The sequence below is a fragment of the Lipophrys pholis genome, assembly GCF_963383615.2.
Source record: "Lipophrys pholis genome assembly, chromosome: 10".
NCBI classification, from domain to species: domain Eukaryota; kingdom Metazoa; phylum Chordata; class Actinopteri; order Blenniiformes; family Blenniidae; genus Lipophrys; species Lipophrys pholis.
The window spans coordinates 12,270,298-12,292,837 of NC_137640.1; the positions used below are offsets into that span (position 1 = coordinate 12,270,298).

The 22,540-nt window shown below is 41.6% G+C and overlaps 1 protein-coding gene across 1 annotated transcript in view; it reads left to right on the forward strand.

The window, feature by feature from the left end:
• The window catches only part of sema6bb (sema domain, transmembrane domain (TM), and cytoplasmic domain, (semaphorin) 6Bb), a 135,420-nt gene extending 113,195 nt beyond the window's left edge, over window positions 1–22,225 (forward strand). Inside the window, exon 17 of the mRNA XM_080473026.1 lies at window positions 20,867–22,225. Coding sequence (XP_080329152.1) covers window positions 20,867–21,774 — 908 coding nt within the window. The 3' untranslated portion in view covers window positions 21,775–22,225. The remainder of the gene's footprint in view (window positions 1–20,866) is intronic.
• Window positions 22,226–22,540: the final 315 nt, after the last annotated feature.

The following is a 22,540-nucleotide window of genomic DNA, read 5'->3' on the forward strand; positions in this document are numbered from 1 at the left end:
ACCTGTCTGTATCGTGACCCAGCAGATGAGAGGTGAGATATGGTCTGGCCTATCTATCTCTCTTTGGGGAAATTCAGAAAACTCATTTTCACTCTCTCGTCGCCCCCTCCTTGCCTTGAAGAGTAGTAACTTTCTGTAGCTGCATGTCAATTTCTTTTTCCTCCCCTACCTGCAGTCACAGTAAATTCAGCTATCCAGTTGAAATCCATCCATCCATCCATCCATTTTCTCCCGCTTATCCGTTTCCGGGTCGCGGGGGTGTCAGTCTGAGCACCGTCACCCAGATCACATTGCACCCATTAAGAACCTTCCTGCGGGTGGTGAGCCCACGGGAAGGTGGCGCCCGGCGTGGGACACGATTAATGGTCGGACTAATTCTCATTGATTATTTGTGTTGTGCCAGTTATTGAAAATCAGTGCCTTATTACAGTTACTTCTTGAATAGCAAGGAAGTTGTTTGGCTAGTTATATTAAAAAAAAAGAGTCAGCTAAACAGTCTGAAATGTCAGAATGTATTTATCCTTCTTCGATTTGCAGTGCGTCTATCGCTGCGTTTTGCCTGGTTGCCGGCCAGCGTCCTCTGCGTGACGTCACTGCCCAGATGGCGACGGTTGGCCGTGCTTGAGAATCACAACTTAATTTCACAAATTTTTCGGAGTTTTTTCCCATCAGATGAAAGCAGTATGACAAGAACGTTTTACTATGTGAATACTTTTATTTTCTTACTGTTTTCTTTTGTTGGGGGGGGGGGGTGGTCTGTGGGGGGGGGGGGTTGTGTCATTCAAAATTTGTAAAAAGCAAGTAATGACTTCACTGAAACCGTGTTTTAACGCAACAGTTATGAAATCACAATTAGTAATCAGTTTCTCTAATGTCATTGCCAATATTAATAGCATTAGAGTTACACGTAACTTTATAGCATTTTCAACATTAAAACAATGAGCTGCACTTATTAATGAGATAAAAAAATGGAGAGAAAGTCTCTCTGTAAATTGATGTTTATTTTTTTCTTATCTCGTCTTAAAAACCCAGCATAGTTTTATTAAATCCTATAAGAAAAATATGGGACTAAATATCAAAACAGTAGAACTTAGCAAGCAAATTTGTTTTTTATCCTCTTTCAAGCACGGACAATCTCACAACATCTTGTTACATTGAGTTACAGAGATTTGAGTTCATTTCTAGTCATTTTATTCAATTATTTTATAGTCATTAAATGACATCGATAGGTAATAATCCTACCACTATAAAATATTAATGTTTTATTACAAACTAGTTTCAGATAACAAATCGTATCTCACTTCTTTTTATTAGGATCTGAACATATTTTTAAGATATGTGTCAGCACGGGCAGATGTGAGACTGAAATTTTGAATTAAACCCAAAAATCTCTACATGGTTAGATACTGCCAGAGGTTAGTGAGAAACTATGTTTATATTTGTTTTTGTAAATTGGCTGAGCAAGTCCCCTTGAGGTTAGGCTGGTTATATTCTGCTCTTTTAGCGAATTTACACACATTTTGGGGGTTTTGCGCATCATTTGCTGTGCTGTAGTCATTCCTTCGCTGCTGCTTCGTTGCCTGGCCTCTACCTCATCGATCTTCAAGTCTCAATCAGTGCCACGATGAGCTCAGAGCAGCGGTGTCGTCAGACCTGAAGGGGAGATGGATGGACGGTCTTACTTAGAGCTCGGCTAACTGCCTCCGTTTTCTCCTTAACCAGAGAGAAGCAGTTGCTGGAAGGAGAATCGATTTTCATCTCTTCTGTGGCTGATGGCAGTCGCATAGATATCAAGGGTGATTCTGCAAGGGGAAGGGAATTGTGCTGTGAAGACGGGTGATGGGGAGAGGAGAGGCTGGGTAAATCAGATCAAGGAGCAGAGTCAAGCAAAAAGAATGGGTAGGACAGTGAGCGATCATGAGGAGGCAAACTTTGAGAATGGAAAGTGTGAAACAGTTTAGGGGATCGAGGTCGGGAGTCACGAGGGCGAATACAGAGAAGAAGCACAGTGACTGGAAGAGAGGACGGCATTCTTCACACGAGGAGAGAGAATGGCAACGGGTGCTGATGATGGAATCACAAAGGAAACTGAGAAACGATGAGAGTGAGGGCGAATGAAAGCTTTGAGAAGAGGCAAAGGTGTTGGAAATGGAGAGGAGCTTCTCTTGTCATGGCGGGGCTGGTGTGACAAATGGACTGAAAGTGCCACCGCCCTCTCCGGTGTCACGCACTATCTCTGGCCCCCTCAGCAGGCTCGTGGCCAAGCTGTAGCTCTGCCCAGATGATGTAAACCAGCTGCTTCTCAAGTCTCTGATCTTTTCCTTTCATATATCACAGCTCAGGATCTTATCCTTAACTCGCACAATTATCCATTTTAATAGATTGCATTATTCAGTTTTCCCCCCCCCATTTGTCAAAATAGTCAGTGATATGGGGATAATGTTCTGCACACCGTCACTCCAGGAATGCGTCACTGCAGTGATAGAGGACCACAGTGTGGGATCCGTTTCATAATGGGGGACGTGTGAGGAAGTTGAGTGTTTTGGCCTGCGGTTAGGCATTGCGCTCCGTGCGTTTATTAGAAACAAAAGTCACTTTACACGTGCACACGTACACACCCCCCTAATGTTGGTATGTGGAGACATGCTGTTTCTTTAAACCTGCTTTGATCAAAGCGGAGTTTGGAAGCGCAGCATCTAATTGAGACGATGTGTGGTGGAGCAGACTCACCGATGAAAGAGAACATGTCAAGGAAATGTCTGGTTTTAATTATTTGCACGTGTGTCCGTGTGCATGTAGGCTCATGGATGTCTCAACGCAAATGGCTTAATGGTGTCTTTCTATAAATCACTAAAACAGGCATACTATAATCAGTCCATCAAACCCGGGTACATTCACCATAAAGGGTGAAATTGATGTAGTTTGTCATGTGGAGTCATTTAATTTTCAGCCTTTGATCAGGAATGTCTTCTAAACAATCACTTGTAACTTAAAGACTGATGAGATGCATGTTGTCGTGCTGATACACACTTATCTTGATACAAAGTGTGTGATATTTATGGGCCTTTTCATAACTAGTGCATATTTTTTTCACAGAAGAAAAGAGGACGTAAAAAACACTTATAAAAATCCAATAAAAACGTATCCCATTTAGAAGTACTTGTATGTCAAACATGGCGGAAACATTTAAGATTCTGCTCAATTTAACACTTTCAAACAGATTTGATTGTTTGAAAATATTATAGTTGATGTTCATATTGTTCTTTTGCCTTACATTGTTGTATTCTGTCTCATAAGAAACATATCAGAGTGGGATTGTTTTTCATTGTCCAAGTGTTCCAAAGAGTATTTGGGTTGGATACAACTAATACACTACATATTTCGCAATTTTTTTTTTGTTTGTGTTTTCAAGAAAAGTCATTAGGCAAGTGGTAGATGATGGGGTTTGGAACCTAGTGTTGCTTTACCAGGCACACCTCCAGTTCCCACCTGTTCTTGGGACATTTTTGCGATCAGTTTTGTCTTGAGGAAAGGAATTGGATAAAGGTCAAAGTATTTTGCTGAATATAAGCACATGATATTGCCTAAAACAATTCAGAATTTCTGCTCAATAGCAATAATATCACCAGTTCAACTGGAACCCATACATGCCCACATACTACCATAATGCATCACTGGCGAAGAGGTTTGGATCATATACAATTTGTTTCCTTCTTCATAGAATAGAATAGAATAGAATAGAATAGAATAGAATAGAATAGAATATAAATACTGCATTATTCACAGAGGGAAATTCTTGTTGCAAGGCTCCACACAGAAAAGAACACAGAATAAATAGCATTGGAATTAAAATATCAAGACGACAGAATAAAGTTAAATAAGTAGGATTAAATATTGATTATATACCCGGCTAAGCAGTGACTGATATAAGCATAGAAGAATGAAATTACCAGAAAAACACATCAGACACTAATTACAAGGAGGAGTTATAGAGTCTTATTGCCAAAGGAATGAAGGGTTTCCTGTGTTATGCACTTTTGGGTCTCCAGCTGAAGTGTTGGAAGTCAGTGGAGAAGTCGATTACCGTGACTCTCACAGTGCTGGCAGGTCTGTCCAGATGGGCGTAGAAGCGATTGAACAGGAAGATGATGGCGACCTCCGTCCCGAGTCCTGGCTGGTAGGCGAACTGGAGGGGGTCCAGGCGAGGATTGACGAAGGGCCTCAGCTGCTCAAGGATGATTCTCTCCAGGGTCGTCCAGTGGACGTCAATTGATCTCAGTCTGTTGATTCAGCTGCAGAGAGGCACTTCCCTGTTTGTTTGTTTTTTGTCAAACTTTGGTCAACTTCTTTTTCAGTTTGTATTCATTGTCATAAAGTGTACTGAAGAAGTTGACCCCTTTATTTCTGTGCTTGTCCAAGAATTTGTAGCATTGCTTAGCTCATAGGTGCATTGTTTCTCATTTAAAATGTACCGAACGGATAGATTTGGTCACACATAAAGGAGTCCCTCTCTCTCTCTCTCTCTCTCTCTCTCTCTCTCTCTCTCTCTCTCTCTCTCTCTCTCTCTCTCTCTCGCTCTTTAATATTTTTTCTTTTATTCAGCCGCTTGCTTCACTGATAGTGACAGCTTTTTGGACTCTCTGTTGAGAGAGTTGACCTTTTATCTGCACCCTTTGAATGAAATTAGAATGAAATAACACACACCGGATCATACATCAGCTTGTGCAGCCTATTCCCTTCAAAAGGTGTAGGCTACATATGAGTGTGCTGTAAGTTCTACACCGCTAAATTGATCTGAAAATGTGAATGTATCCAAATGAATGCAAAAGTCTGAATTTGAAACGCAAAACATTTCCGTTTAATATTTTTTTAAAGGGAATGATGTTAATAATAAAGAACAAACAACACCAGAATTAGTTCAATAATTAAAATATTTTTTAAATGTCAGTTAAAGTGCTTTTAAAATAGATTTGGGTTGGGTTTCACATGCACATGTGACATATTCTTGATAAATAACAAATCTGAGAGAATTGGTTTCGGACTCCAATGGCTGATGTTGTATTTACCTTCCTAATAGGATTTTAATTTATTCTTGAGCTTTTTTATTCTGTTTAGGTCATCGCTGTGCCAGAAAAGTGTTTGCATCTTGGAAAATTGGGCAAATTAGTTGGTCACACCCATGTGTGCTGAGCACCTACAGCTCTGCTTGCAGGAAAATAGAGCCATTAATTTCTGTGGGTGAGCAGTGGTGTGCTCTCTAAATTAGTACGCTCTCCACAGTGGACATCTCAGCCAGCATGACAAACTGCAGCTGGATTTGTGCTGGATTTAGTCTTAATGATGTTTGAGCAGCGTGTACTCTGCTGACAGAAAAAGCCAAACTAACCCTGAACTGTGTGTGTGTGTGTGTGTGTGTGTGTGTGTGTGTGTGTGTGTGTGTGTGTGTGTGTGTGTGTGTGTGTGTGTGTGTGTGTGTGTGTGTGTGTGTGTGTGTGTGTGTGTGTGTGTGTGTGTGTGAGCGAGAGAGCATGTGATTGGGACGAGGGTGGGGGGGAGTACGCGTGAACATGTATGTGACAAGTAACACAAGCCTTTTCAGTAAACAATATAATGAGTCAGATTTGGTTTGAGCGTCAACAGACAGTGCAGGATGTCACATCCACTTGTGGCGAGTTATCACAACGTGTCGATTGGCTGGCTCTGCTTTTTCCAGGTTGTGACCCGTGCTGACAGGCCAATCAGGTGCAGCATAAACATTGGCTAAACACTCTGTCAAACCAGCAGCCTCACTCTTTTTAATTTGCAACGAGTGTCTCTTGATTCGTGAGGAAAGATTCCTGTTGTTGGGACCCCGAAGCAGTTTTTCAGAAATGCCAAGTGCTCGAATCTTTCAGCACAAACAAGTTAACCTCCCACCACCCCCCACCACCACCACTTTATTTTGCTGTTTGCAAGCCTTTTGGGGATCGACTCAAAATGTGTTTGCACAGACAGCTCATCAGTTGAAGTCAACTCTGCTAAACTAACCATCAAATGGGAATAGCAGGCGGTATGCGGGGATGTGTTTTTGCTTATTTGCGGGGATGTCCAGCTTTATCGCATTCTCTCCTCGTTCCAAATCTTTTCTCTTCTCCAATATCGGTTTCCTCTCTGCTGATAAAAACGAAGGCGGCACACTTACATTCGAGGCGACATACACGCTCCTGCAGTCTCATACACACATTCGCCACCCGTTTGTGCTGTGAACTCACTCAGCTGTAATGACATAGCTGGTGTTGCCACAGTGTAGCTACAGATGGAAGCAATTATAGTGCTGAGAAAATATTTCCTGACGAAAGGCAGTGTTTTGACTGGTGGCACAGCGGGATGCAGTCACTCAGTAATTGAGGTCCACTAAAACATCAATGAAACGAAAGGCAGATTGGAGATTCCTTGTTGTGGCGTCACATTAGAGTCGGTGACGATCAGCACGGAGCCAAGAACGACTCTGGCTATGTGTGTCGCGGTTGGAAAAGTTGTGAGGAGCTTTGTGCACAAAGAAAAATTTGTTGCCAAATTTACGGCCGTGGTCTCATCTAATTCCTCTCTAATTGCTGTGGTTTGGAGAGGAGCCTGAGTTGAGGCTTAGGAGGGGGGAAACCATAAAGCCTATGCAGCTCTTTGTATTTACACGGCTGCTAGTTAAAACGGGGTCTTAAGTCTGCTGATGATAAATGTGCTGACCTGTTGCCTGAACTCCTACAGTGAGACAGAGACAGGCAGGAAATGAGGACAAAAGAGAGAAAGAGGGGCATTTACCTCAACGGGTCCTTTTAAGTTTGATGCGGTCTCCTCTTTCAGCTCCAGAGAAGGCCATGTAACCTTGATGCCACCTTCCTTCACTCCAAACTCTCTTTGCTTCCACTCCCATTCGTCAGACACGCAGGAGAGCGATAGCAAAGGAGGTAGAGGATAGGCAGGGAGAGATAGTGGAGCCATATATTGTGTAGAGGAGCTCTGCATCCTCAGACGGCAGACTGCTCTGACATTTGTCCCACCTTGAAGAGCTTCTGAGAGGCTTGAAGAACAGAGCTAAACCTCAGTGAAAATGAGGTTTGGTTGGTGAAACATGAAGACCTCCTGATTCCTAACAAATGAACACGTGTGTGTTAAACGCATCACGGGGGAGAAAAAGAAAAAAGTGACAGACCATGTGCTGGAGCGATTTCTAGTGTAGAGCAGGGATTTTATTTATTTTTTTATTTTTTTAGCTCTAAGAAGATAGAAATAGAAGTTTCAGCCTTTGGGATGCTTGACGAGGTGCAAGGACTCCTGAAGGGCTTCAGCTCTTTCATCTGACTTCCTCCTCAGAGTCCTGCCTCTGCTTCTCACATCTCCTCGACAGTGAGTGCCTCAGAGAGAGAGAGCCTTGAAAAACACGGGGGGGTCTGCTGACCGTTGAGCCAGCTACAAGCATTTGTCGTTAGATGTGTCTATGTGGAGGGCTATATTTTTGTTTTTAAATATATGTAGGACTAGTTTAGAGTAGTTTGCGTATGTTTTGGGTTAAAACATAGCTTTTTACCTGCAGGCCTACGAGGATGTAAATCATGGAAATATTTTATTGGGGAAAAAAACATGTTGTGTTTTCTACCGTTTACTGCCCTTCAAAACAAAAACAAATACCCTCATTAGGAGTTTAATTTTGGTTTCTTTCCTGTGCCATTCTCACCCCAAGGTGGATGAGGTGAAGTGATCTGGATTTGGTGATATTTGGTTTGAATAATGACAGCAGTCGGTCACTCTCCTGATGATGTCGGGTTCATTGGTCCACACAAATCATTTTGATTGACTGTGAAATTATTGATTAAAATGTTTTGATAAAACTCATTTAATGATATTGTTATTGGCACAAATTGGTCGGTTTAACACCCTGCAATCATGTTCACGTTAATTTCTCCGGCTTTGTCATACCTTTAAAATTCTGATTATGAGTTAGCTAATGAGTTTTGTTCGCCAGGTTTGTTTACAGAGATTTCAGAACAAGAAACAATCAACAACAACAATACAATAATACAGCAATAATAGAATATATTCCCATTTGGTTCATGCAAATACTTCACTGAATAATCTATTGTCGCTATAAGCTGGTTCAAGGTGTCACATTTTTTTGTATTTGTGCTAAAGTCAGATTTGAGTTGAGCTCAGAAAAGCTTTTTTTTCTCCTTGAACCAGTAAAACTTAAAAAAAAAAGTTTCTGATGTCAAAGTTTGCACACACATTATTCTGAACGGTGAATCTCAAACATCCATGCCCGAGAACAAAAAAAGAGGGAACATTCCTGAGTGGAAGAGGACTTACTTTTTGAGGAAATATCTTTTGAGGTTTGAGAGAAGCGCTGCGAGGCTGTCATGGCATTAGTGCTGTGGCTTTTTTGATTTAATCAGCCCTGGCAAACTATTACTGTCGGGCACAGTACATGAAAGCAGAGGTAAAAAGACGACTGAGAATATGTACCTATTGTTACGTCACTTAAGTTGTACTCATTCACAAGTAAAGGTGCTGTTGTCAGAACGCGTTCAAGCCTCTTAAGTCCAAAGTGAGTGAACTAGTCTTTAATATTATTGCACTTTGCATGCAAAATACAAAATTAGTAACACAAATTACAAATTAGTTTAATACCAGTTTTGATAACAAGGTCGTATTTCGATTGCAGGGAGCTTGAGAAAACCCTCCCAAGCTCAGGGACTTCATGCAAATTTCAACTTACGACGTTGGATTTTGAAATCAAACCTAAGTCATCTCGCTGTAAGGCAGCAATGCTCACCACTTCATACTATGTCACCAAAGCAACATGAGGGAGATTAGGGGGGGGGGGGGGGGGGGGGGAATGTAAATTAAAAAAAGTAAGTGACATTGTACACTAAATTGAGTTTAGGGATTGACGTAACTACATGAAAATGTACAGAAGATCAAACCCACATCTGTTCAATTCATTACTGTGATTCTGACTGATTAGTATGAGGAACTCTTTCCTTTTTGATTTGACACTCTATTACAGGAGAGGTATACTGACTCTTTTAAAATGGCACGTCCTCAGTTCAACAGCTTTTCTGCATCAACCACAGAAGAGAGGTTTTGTATGCTCGTGTTGCTGGCGGACAGTATGTAAAAGATGTTTATGATCATTTGCGTTATAAGAATAAAATAGAAGGAAACTAACCATGAGTTGACTCAGCCATTTTGAACAATATTTCAAGCCAAGCGCATCTTCATTGCCTCACCACCGACAGGACTGAGTCCCAGACGCTGCATGGTATTTTGGGATTTGGTTGAACTTGTTTGCGGCACTAAGGCATCAGTACTGACTCATAGTCGTCCAGATAAATGTGGGCAGGACCTAAAGGCGCTTTGTAATTCCTCAGGAGAGAGTGCAGGATGACGTCCAAACTACTGTAACTATTCTCCACTCAAACCACTGGGGATTGTTTTTGTGTCTATCGTTGTGACAAAAATCGACCATGGTGAGTTCCCCTAATTCACTGCATCAAACAACACTTTTTCTTCCTCCTGCAGCACATCAATAACACCACTGAGCTTTTTTCACACTGACGCTCTCTTTCTGTTTCACTCAGCTTCACTGTGTCTACCTCTCTCTCATTCACTTTCCTCCACTTTATGTTTCACTTCCCTACAACACTTCCTCGGCTGTTTTCCTCTTGGTCATTTTTCCTCAGCCTCCCCTCCACTTTCTGTCTTCCCTCCCTGCATAGTCCATCAGCGTCCAGCTATCTCTTTAACCCCTGTGTTTGCTGCAACCCCTCGATATTGATCACACAGGACTCCAGGTCTTAACAGGCATTGTGAGTCTGAGTGATCGCTCAGCTCGGCATGTGTCCTGATCCACTGGTAAGGCCTTGGCCCGTGTCACAGTGGAGACATTTCATTAAAGGAGACTTGTAAATTAACGGAAGAGGCTGGTGGCTGAAGGAATCGGTCGGAAACAGTTTCCATCAGCCACCCAGATGGCGTGCTGCCGTGACATGAGGCCTGATGGTCTAATCATTCTGTTAAACCTTTGGAAATTTGTATCGGGAATGAGTCCAACACTTGAGCTCCAGGGGTGTTAACATAAAAACTAATTGGCATGTGTTTTCAGCTGGTGGGCGGATCGTGTAGCAACGAACATGGCTCTGATGTGAATTATGGATGTAGCATGTGAGAAAGATTAGCTGAAACCGCCTGGGTCATGATTTGGGAACGATAGATATGAACCCTAAGGGCATATTGTTAAGACTCATTCTTTGTGAACCCGTTTTCTAATTTAATGCCTATGACATGTTTGTGAATATTTATTATTTCTCCCCACAGTGTAGATTTGGCTTTGCACCTAAAACGAGAATATCAATTACCTAAAGAAAGCGCTGCCAGCACTACCACTCGTAACTCATACTAGATAGAGGAAAGGAATTAAGACTGTTTCCTACTGAGAAACCGACACATGTGTTTTTATCCATGAACTCTCATATGCACAAAAAAAAAAAACCCTGCAAAACAATTTATTTTACCGCCGCGTCTGCCACAGCCCAGTTGCTTTGTTTAGATTGGATGCAGCTGAAACTGCGAACAGACTCACTCTTGTTACTCTGCCTTTCACTAAAGTTGACCAGATTTGGGAAAACAAGGTTTCCCAATATAATTAATTCCACAAATTCAATGAGGAACGTTCCTGATATCAACATGTGTGCATAGTCTGTGAAAAAAAAACATTTATGAGCAACGCAAAGTTGAGTCCTTCGATTACAAGGAAACAAAGGGGTTACACACACACACACAGACACACACACACACACATCACCCAGACCCCCACAGCCCCACTAATGAATTTAACACACAGTGCTTTCCAAAGCAACTACAGACTTTTACTCGTTTGCCCCAAGCATAGTTTTTTTTTTTGTTTCCTATGGGCACATAAAGGGGAAAAGAAACCAAAATGAGGGTGACAGTTAAAAATAAAGATCCACCGGGTAGCTAGGAAGAAGGCGGGAGATGAAATAAGGGGATATTGAGGCAGCAGGAGAGTTGTGCGGGTATGTAATTTTGCAGTCATCATTGCAAACCTTGACTCTCAGCCAGCCAGAAGTCTGATCTGCCCTCACTAATAAAGCCAGCTGAAGACCTGACTCTATTACCAGCGTGTTATGGTGGAGGTTTTATGGAATTTTAATTACAAACACATGCTGGTGTGCATAAATGTTTTAACATATTGATCAACCAAGTGCGAGACGGGCACGTCCGTCTTTTCCTCAGGAGCCATGGTGTGGAGATTTTATTTTTTTCCCAGCCTGAGAGTCACGCAGAACTCCAGAGCAGTTTCTTTTAAGCCGTGGTCTGAAAATGCTGTCAGGAAGGGACTGTAAATGGTTTTACAGTCATCCCGAGAGTAAACAGGGTTTACGAGCTAGCTAGGTTTAGTCCAAGTAAGGAGCTGTGCTTCATTTTCAAGTACTTTAATTCTCTTTCAGTCTGCTGCCATCCTTGCACACACACACACACACACACACACACACACAACACACACACACACGGGTGCTAGTTTCACAGCTCTCAACTTGAGGTACACTGTATGTTTGTGTGTGAAAGAGAGACGCACGCAGTAGTGGAAATGGAGGGTGAGATATATAGTGTATCTGCTAAAAGTAATGCAAATGGCGTAAAAAGAGAGACAGCGGGAAGGAGGAAGGCACGATAAAAAAACAAGACACAAAATAGTGGCTGCAGTCTTTCAATGGAGGAAAAGGAGAGGAGGATAATGAGCAAAATCACTGAGCCATGGGTGCAGGCAGTGAACACACTTATTGCCACATGCACATATTCATACATCTATACACACTTGTTCACATTAGAGCGCACATGCATTTGCCACGTGCATCCCTGTCGTCACTGCCTACATAAACACATTAGCATTATGCAGAGAAATGCTTGGATTCTGGAGATGAAAGCGTCTCAGATCACTGGCTGTACGCTGACACGGTCGTAACCTATCAAGCTCAAAAATTTGTGAGCTCATGACATCGACAGGTCCACCGGGATGCAGTGAAGCCTCTTTGTTCTGTTTTGATCTGCTGTATTTCTAATACATGTATTCCAGCTCTCAAAATGAACCGTTTCCATGCCTGGCTTTTGATTACAGAAGCTATACAACTGTCCACATCTGGTAATAGTTTTGGAATTAATTGGGTAACATCTGTAATGGATACTGCCTTGAGACAATAAACATAATAAACATTAGTTTGGGCTGGATCTGATGAAGTCTTTTTTCAGTGAATAACCACAGATTATTACAAAGTCAGTACAGGAGTGGGTATAGTATAAATACTGAAATACTTAGAGGCTTTTTTTTTTTTTTTACTTGCGTGTACATTTTTTTATGCGGTTAAGGATTGGCATGGTTTTGTAGAGCCGTCCATCTGTCCATGTGCATGTTATTCATCTGTTTGAACCAAGTTTGGATCACGCAGAGGAGCCAGTCACACTTAACAATGGTGGGTGACGCCCTGGCAAACAACAGAATACAAAATCTGACACTCTCTCTCTCTCTCTCTCTGTCTCTCTCTCTCTCTCTCTCTCTCTCTCTCTCTCTCTCTCTCTCTTTCTCTCTCTCAAGCGTAGGGGAAACATGTAAACTCACCAGAAAAATGCTCTGCCTATGTTCATTTACAGCAGCAGTCCCCTATCATGATGAATTAGAAGCCTGAACACCAGAGGGAGAAAGAGTCTGCGAATAGAAAGAAAACGCAATGACAAAAAAAACAACATCTGAATAAAATTTATGTAAAAGAAGGTTTATAATCTAAACAAATAGATATCCTGAAAAGTCATGTGCAAAGTTTCTCTGCAGCTTGTTCAGTTCAATGATAGCTGCCGGAACAAAGCCGTTTCTGTGGAGTCTTGTTTAACTTTTAGAGACATAAAATGTCTATCCTCGGGGAAGAACTGGAACTCCGTATTTAAGGATGGTAGTCACCATTTAAAGTACAAGCGACTTGCTGTAACTCTGGCAGACAGATGCTGGAAGACATTGTGGCTCTCTGATCAAACAGAAAATCGTTTAAAGCAGTCCTGAAAATACCTGCAGCCGAGCCATGCCACCAACAGGAAAACATAAGATACATCCAATACAATAAAAACATACTGAAACATGGTGATTTGGTCCAGTCACTATGAAAAGGCAGGAGTCTCATTAAGTGTTTTGGAATCTCAGCTTTCAAAATATTTACAAAGTTGTACAAACTCAAATGTCTGGCTTTAGATAACAGTAACTTTGTTTATGTGAGTTTTTTTACTGACAATCGAAAACATTATCCTTCCACCCCCCAGTGGACAAAGTTATCGATCACTGGTTTGTTTTGATATATATGATGCCATATCTACTCTTCCATTCGCTTGTCCGGGTAATAAATGTTAAAGGTGACAGCACACAATCTTTGGAAATAATTCAATGACCCAACCCACTAGATTATTATCGAAGGAGTCCTCTGACAAAATAGGTGATCGCGAAAAATATTAGTGGATGAGGAAAAGTCTACAAATCTAAATCAAGCCTGTGTCCAATTGAGTGTTTACAAAGCAAGTTTTGGAGATGCCACATTTTGTAAACCTTTATGCATATACTTGAACACCTTGCAAAGTCTTTCAAAAGAAGATAATTTCAGAGGTACTGGTCTAAAAACATTCCCAGTTTTGGGGCAGTCTCATTTCATCGACAGGAATTACAACATCTTTCCACATTGTAGCCACATTTAGACAGATGTTGTCGTATCTTTTGTGAATTTGAAGTTATCTTCAGCTTTTTGCATTTCGTAAAAAAGATTTTAACAGTAATATCTGTAATAATTTTACTAATACCTTTACGTTGGTTACTTACTTTTTGTTTTCTGTTGCATCATCACTGATTTTACTTTGAAGTGATGAGTTTGTAACATGAACACTTTTTGTGTCTAGTAGTATATTTCATCCAAAACATATTTTAACAATGGTGAAAATAGCAAAGCGTTTTTAACTTGATGAAGCCAACAAGAAGAGGAGGCTTGAGGAGAACGAAACAGCTCCTATTGGATGTGAACTCTGTGAACTACTAAAGTGGCGAAAGGTTAACCAGATAACATTGACAACGTCTAAGATTCAGAGCTGCAAAAGATTTCTCATCCATGACTTTATTTAAAGGAAATGTTTGAAGTTATCCTTCAAAGGACTACTTCATACTTGTATGTTTTTTTAATCACATTTCAGAGCCCAGACACTATAAGAATCTTTATTTTTGAATTTACCAAGAAAATCAAACTGATATTTCAGTTTTCCATTATTTATTTTAAGATATACTGAGTAGTAAGGCACACAAAAACAAGCAAGTTTAGAAGTATCAAAATGGAGAAACTTTAATGGAGTAGATTTTCTCCTCTCTCATGACTTGTTAATATCCCTCAAAGCCCTCAGGCTTATCCTGCAACCATTTGGGAAATTCCTATTCCCTAATCTGTGTGACTGTCTGGACACTTTCTTTCCTGGAGGTCATTGTAGTGACTCTGCAGTGTTCCCAGATGTCAGCAATGACTTTGATCATTACAACACTATCACATCCAACAGAGGTCTCGGCCAAAGCTCTGAATGTATGGCCCAAGTTGCAACAAACAGGATTATCCTTTGGATGCAGGTCTGTAATCAACATCATCATCACTGGCGGAGGGTTGAAAATTATCTCCCTTCCTTTCATCTTACTCGTTGTCCTTATCACATTCGCACATGTTCATGTGGCCTCCGTAGACATTGTCGCCAAAAACTCTTGAGTGTGGGCTGAGCAGATACTGAGCTCGCTGCCCGGACTGTAATCAAGGGAAATGTTTCACAACTGGCGCGAAGCTGTAACACGGCTTTGCAATAGTTTTCCCACACTGGGTGGAAAATGGAGGGAGTCGAAAATGAAAGCAGAAGACAAGTGGAAACATTCATAGGTAGCCACAGCAATTACTAACGCCGCCTGATCTGTCACGATCCATAAACAACAGAAATGTGACATTGACACGCTAATAGTAAATTTGAATAACTTTCAGGAGCAACCTTGATTTAAAAGTGCGGGAGTAAAAGTTTCCTTACTTCTCTTTTGAATTTTTAAGCTATTACTCCCATCATGCCGCCACCCCTGGTGATCAAAGGAGTGGTTGGTAAGAGAGAGATATGGAGAGAGGATTAACGGCTAACAAGAGGATTGGAGCGAGGAAGGACGATACGGAGTAAGAAGGAGCAGATGACTGTGGGTTGGAGACAAAGGCAATTGAATACCAAAGGAAAATTGAAACTATGTGCAAGCTTTGTACTTTAAAATTGACAGTTAACTGGTGCAAAAGTGTCCCTACGCAAATACCCTATCAGTGTTGCTCTCAGCAACAAAGCCGTTACATGTGTTGCTGGTGCTGCTCCCTCTCCCCCTTGTCCTTTTCCCTCTCTTCTCTTTTCCTCTTTAATCCTCCCTTGTGCCCTTTTCTCTTCTTTTCCTTCAGCCATCGTCTTCCCGTGTCTTCTCACCTCTTTTATCCCTCCTGTCTCACTTTTCTCATCCCGACCCTTCTCCTCCCATTTACCTTCAACTTGCATACTAAAGGTTTCTTTTCTCTTCTCTCTTCCCTTCTTTCCTCTCTTGTTTTCGTCTCTCCTCTCCATTGTTCCGCTGTAATTGGAGCTGGAAGCCTCAAGACAGGAGTCTCAGTGTTCGTCAGCCTGACAGGCAGGCCTGTTGGCTTCTATTAAGCTTTAATAAGTGAGCAGGATTGGCGCAAGAGAGAAAGAGTTGAAGGGAGGAGAGGAGTGCACAAGCTGCTGCTTTCACTGTCACCCTTCGGTAGAATGCAGTCAAACCTGTCTGATGTCACAAACACACACTCTCACACGACCAAATCTCTATCAATCCATCCTTTCAGTTCTGTTGTAATCCTTTTTCAGCTTATTCCCACTGGCAAGGGACTTTGTCTTGATGTTGTGTCTCCAAGAAAGACATAAGTGGGGGATAAAAGAAACTGGCGCCTCAATTAACATATCTGAGAGTCCGTGTCAACAAGAAAGAGTTTTAGGAGATGAATTTTGGATGAGGAAACTAGTCCGTCCCTACCGCTCGGCTAAGACGTCTGCTCACATAAAGCCATACAGTAATAATACACTCACTTGTCAGGTCCTGTCATCCTGCGTGAATATGACAGCAGAATTATTGCACCATTGCAGAATATAATCTAAAGTGCCACAGAGTAACCCTAGGCCGTAATAGAGGTAAATGCTGAGGAACCATCTACAACCTCTGCAGCGGAGTGCCGCAAGAACAATTCCAGATGTGGTGTGATGTGGGTAAGAGATGAGATTCGCGGTCGTTGCCTTGCTCAGTCTTTCTGTTTGCAGCAATTCCATTTTGTTTACAAAGTCATCAAGGTTGTGGTCTATTGAAAAAAAAAAAGTATCTCAGTGTGAATCAATAATTTCCTGACTATTCAAGCCTCTCCTGTGTGCATGCATGTGCGAATGCTGCGTTCACCTCCAAATGCCTTTCTCCCCAAACCATCTGTGGCCTCAGGAACAGCCATTCAACTGAAGAGAGGAACTATATACTATATACATAAGTGAAGCTGGCAGTCTTTACAAACTGGATATTGGCCACAAACATGAAAACAAATACAAGAAGAATCAAGCCTATGTTTAAGTTGTGGTGGCAAAGATGCCAACAGTATGTTCAAGGAGAGAACAACTCGCAGTGAAGAAATGCCTTACTCTATATAAACAGAGAGCAACACGGCTGCTTTTAAGAATACACAAAGACTAAAATGGACGTCGGTGCTGGTTGGCCTGTGTAACCATGAGCTGGCTGTGGGACAGAACGAAGGAATGAGAAAGGAATGCTGAGAGATCTAAATTATAAGCCGTCATCTGCGTTTAGAGCAAGTTTGAAATATAGAGCAATCAAGTTTTTACATCCCTTGTGGGCAAAACTAACCTCCCAAATAAACCTTAATGCTTGGTTACATAAACACCTGAACATGTGTAACTCAACCCACATGTGAGGATCTGCTCGGGGAGGAACAGTTTTAATTTATTAATCAAAATCGCATATTTATATTTGAAGGCTGTGATTAACTAATGGAAAAAGGAAGTCAGGGAAAGAGAGGTCGTGACATCAAGAAAAATGATGAAATTGAAGATGAATCCGCGTCTCACACAGTTAACAAGGTATGAATAAGAGCTGTGTCTACGTGTGTCACTGAACACATTGGTTTGGTAATTAGGAACTAATTAGTGCTGAAAAGGACATTGATTGACCAACCAGGGCACTTGATTAATGGCGAGTTTCAGTCAATGAAAACTTGCAAACTTGTTGAGAGTGCCAGCTCGTATTGGAAATGTCAAGTCCGTGGTGCATCATGCGTAATTTAATTGTAGGTGACAAGGAAGAGAGGAGATGTTTAAGTAAGTATATAGTGCGTTTTTATAAATTAGCGGGTGGTGTGGAGGAGCCCACTTCCTACTGGGAAAGACAAGGAGTCTCACACTGCAAGTAGGATGCTTCAGAAAGCTCTCAAAAGGCTGGTCTTGTGTCGCTCAGAATGGTGTTGGATTTAATAAGTAACAAAAAAAAAAAAAAAAAAAAGGCTTCATTCCATGCAAAAGTAATTTGTTTTCACTTAATTGCTGCACATATTCATAATCAACAGTTTCCACCTTTCATCTTGTCACTTCAGTTAAATCAATCTGCAGTTTCTTATTTACAAGGTTTAACAGCAACAGGTACACCATTTGTTCAATATTTGAACTCCAGACAAAAAGGAACGGCTGACAACAAATGGGCATTAATGTACATTAAGAAAAAATTGGACCTCGTGAGCTTTAATTTATTCCCATCTTGGATAATGTAGATGATGATCTGCTTGTTCATCTCTTTTCTAAAAGGCGGTGTTGACCACTTCACTCTATTGAGGAGATACCTTGGTGGACAACAAAACATTTGTCTACCGTTTGCATCAAATGTTTCTACACGTACAGCACAGGAGTGCTAATAGTACTAATGATATGGAACATAGTAGTATACGTTGCAACTATAGTATCTGTTTAATGTACTGTGTATGTGTCAAGTATTAAAAACAGCATGTGAATAAAATATGAGCGGTATAAGTATATTTAAATGATGTCACAATGATATAATACCTCAATAATAAACAAGTTATGTTTGCTGTACATACAGTTTTAAATGATAGGAAAGAAAGGGAATGTTATATTACTAATTTTGTTACATTACATTATTCTTATTATTAACAGTACATACCATATATACATGTAATCAATGGAAAAGGGAATATTAGCTGTTGGTTGCCAAGTTTATGGTTCCAATATGGCGGTGAAGTTGTGCAAAGATTCAGTAATCAGTGATGATTTTGGTCTCCTTACATTTGTGATCTTAATGCATGTGAACTGGAAGATTATCAGACTCTATCAACTGGTAACGATCTCAGGTTGCAGCTGAATGAACACAGAAATTGGTGTTAATTTGAATGTTTCATTTCATGAAGGTCTTTGTATACAGACAACTTGTCAGAGGTGAAATGACGTCTTCACGCTGCACTATTCTGTCAGTCACAAAGGGACTAATCAAGTCTTCAAGGTTAGAGACATTTAATGTTTGTAAAACAAAAGCCTTGAAACTTATGGAGTGCTTTTAAATAACGTGAACAAGATTATTTCACAAATATTCTCAAAAGCTTTACATTTGATGTTAAGACTTCCTTCCTTTGACAAAAGTAGAATAGCATATAATAAAACCTGAACATCATTTCTGTTATTTGAGGCTTTACGATTTCACCATTTGGAATAAGATATGGATTCTTTGAATAAGTTTATAAGAAGACATTGGATGTAGTGTTTAAATCCACAACTGCATTGGTTACAAAATCTCAAAATCACTGTTACTGCCTTTATAAATTCTCAGTTTCAGAAACATGTTGAATAAAATATTATTCGGGGCAGCTTTGGCACACGCATATCAAAGTGTCCTTGAGCCAAACACTGAACTTCTATTTTCCATTGGTTCGACTGCCCAGGCTACATACTCACTTCTGTGTTGTTGCTATTAGAGCATTTCAAGTAAGCAGTTTGTTTTGGCAGTAGTTAAAACTTTAGATTGTTTCTTCACCTGTAGTGTGTTTTTCCGATCACAGATATTGGTCCTTTGTAGCCAGCTCACTTATGTTCAGAAAAGAAAACATTATCATAGTTAAGTGGGGGTTTCCTGTCCCCCAGAGGAGGAAGAAAAGCTCACTTATGATTGTTTGGACACTGTTTACAGCTGATTTTATCCAAGAAAGTGATATCAGATGTTCAACATATGGAACTGAAAAGGTAATTCGGAACAAACATGCACACACTGAAAAACAGCCCTTCAAAGTAACTTAAAATCTATTAAAATCACATTAGGTGTATACTTTGTTTTTTTTCCTTTTCATTTAACAAAACAAAATTGCCATTGGTACATGGCAATGTTTTAAATCGACAAATGTGTTTTTGTTGGATTCAAAGTGTTATGAGAGACATACTTTTTATTTGTTTAACTGTTGTTTGAGTCATACAGTGACACAGCGGTCTCTCGCAGTTTCTCTATTAGTTTAATGCCAACGTGTAGAGCAACATTTCACCATACAAAGCCACAGGCCACATTAATTAACCACCAGGCTGACTCAAACGGGAGTATTTGCCGCACATTTGTCCCCATTAAAAATGTATTTGTCAGATACTAAAACTATGTTTGTTTTAAAAAGAAAATATATATATATTTTCGCTCAGATCATTCTGCTTCTCCTTCTTCTCCCTGTTTCTTCTTTGTGTAGTCTTCAAGTGAGTAAGTGACTCCCTGTGTCTATTAATGATATCCATTTATTTTCTGTGGGGAAGGATTTATTTTGCTGTCCTTGTGGAGACAGTCCTCCCTCTGCCACTATCGGTGTTGTAATTTAACAACTATTACTACTATTTGTCTAAGGCCCCCAAATGTTCTAGTCCGCTTTAGGCAACACTCTCTTCTTTTCTTTCTCTCTCTCTCTCTCTCCCTTCATAACACCCTCCTCTTTTCTTCATCTTCTATTCTCCAATCTGCTTCCCTTGGCACAATCTCATTGTCTTCGTTGGTGTTGCTCCCAAGAGCTCACGCAACAGTAACTTTTCTTCTGGCATGTTTCTAATTGATCTATGGCAGCTTGTGCTGTGGACTTGCTGTATTCAAATCTTTAATAATTCAATAACAGCTCCCTCTGAGGGAGTTCATTCCATGTCTTGATACAGAAGAAGTGCAGAATTCTGTGGTCTCGGGGCACTTTATGTTCATCTTTTATAAAGTTTGGCATACAGATGCTGCCAGAATCTGTTTATCTAATTCAGTTAAGTGAGTTTGGTACATACATATCCTCTTCTTTCTTAACCGTACATGAGATAAAATTCCGATGTCTGCAGTATCTTCACTTAAATAAGAGATTTTTTCGTGGAACTAGAACTTGACTTTGTCTCTGTTAGGGCTAAAGCCGTTGTTGTGAAACATGTTGGGGTTGCAGGCTTTTCTTAATCGGGAAGACGGCCATTACAGCTATTAAAATCACCAATCACTTTAAGTAATGAAGGCAATTAGCTGGAGGTACCTTGGCAGGAAAGCACAGGACCCTTCCCACCCACAAAGGAAATGGAGAAAATAAGTAATTTTATCAGGCTTCAAATTCCCACCTGTTTAATTGAGTAAATATTGTTGCTTTTTCCATGGTTTCACCAGTTGACTGATGGCCTTTTTCTCTGCATGATTGTGTCTTCCTCACTGTAGGAATGTTGCTCCAGGAGAGTTTCATCGAGGAGCCTGACGGCTTGGTGTCCGTGAATCTGCTGGTGGTGTCTGCCGTGTCTGCCTTCGCTACAGGAGCCATCCTTTCCGGCCTCACTGTCTGCTGGATCATGAGTCACCGCCATCGCCATTCCCGTGGCTCCGGAGCCAACAGCGCTCGCCGCAAAAGTGACAAAGAGCAAAGCATGCTGGGACAGGGTCGGAGTGGGTCAGTAATGAGCGTAACAAGAACCAGTGGTGGGGAGAGACGGCGCTCACAGGCAGACAACCCATTCGTCACACCCAACGGTTGGCCAAAGGGAGAGATGGACCCGGGCTTGCTGCCCACACCGGAGCAGACCCCGCTGCAGCAGAAACGGGTCATGCGTCTCCCAGACACCGACTGGGATCAGAGCCAGACCTTCCTCACCGCTGTGGGGACAACATGCCCCAACAACTCAGTCATTTACCTGAGCTCCAAGTTCTTGCACGGTGGCGGAGGGGGCGGAGGTATGGTCCGGATAGAGGATCCAGGAGAGGTGGTGCTGCCCCCGCACACAGAGCGCCAGCGCTACCTGATCCTGGCCACCCAGAGAGGGGACCACGGTGGCAGTCGTCCCACTGGCACCCTGAGGAACTCGGCAGGAGAGTATATCTACCCCGCCACACCACAGGATTCCCCCGACCGGCGGAGGGTGGTATCCGCTCCTACTCCTCACATGGACTATGGGGAGCCTCGCTGGAGTCACGAGGCGCTAAACTACAACAGCAACAACGGAGTGCCCTATCACACTCAGCGCCAGGGGCTAATCAGGCCAGACATGCATGGGCCTCGAGGGCTCGGCGAACTGGCTGACTTCAGCCATCTTCTGGGAAAGAACATGGGAGAGCACACTCCTAGTGGCCAGTGAGGTGAAGTAGATGAGCCCTGACACCAAGCTCTCTCTGAAAAATCCATTCCCTTCTACAGCAAACTGGACTAAATCAACCCTTCAGACTCACTGTCCCGGTCCAACCTTACCCTGTCTGTCCTCTCTCACTGTCATTCAATGTTCTGACATCATTCAGCTGACTTAAGAGAGAGACAGAAAGAAAAGAAACAGAGTTTGAAAAAAGAGGAGAAAACTCTCCTTGCATCTCTGTTCCTCTGGTAGTCAGTGGTACAATGCACACAGAGGTGACTTTGACACCACAGGACAAACAGCAAGGCAAAGAGAGGGGTGCAAAAGAAGGGGAATTCTCATGAAGGGACAAATACGAAAACTTTAAAAAAAAAAAAAAAAAAAAAACACTTTCGCTTGCAGCGCCAAATGTGAAAGGTCTCCCTCCACCATTTTGTTCACTAAAATCTACTTTTCGTTTGAAATTTTGTTTCTGCTTTGTTTATTCTTCGTGCCAGTGGCATCCAGCAGACAACAATGTGCTTTACTTTGGATTTCAAATCGGACTGAAATTGTTGTAGCTATGCCAGAGGGCCGTGACTCTCAATGAATCATGCAGTGTGTGTGTGTGTGTGTGTGTGTGTGTGTGTGTGTGTGTGTGTGTGTGTGTGTGTGTGTGTGTGTGTGTGTGTGTGTGTGTGTGTGTGTGTGTGTGTGTGTGTGTGTGTGTGTGTGTGTGTGTGTGTGTGCGCGTGTGTGTGCATGTGTGTGTGTGGCCACAACAACCCCAACCAGC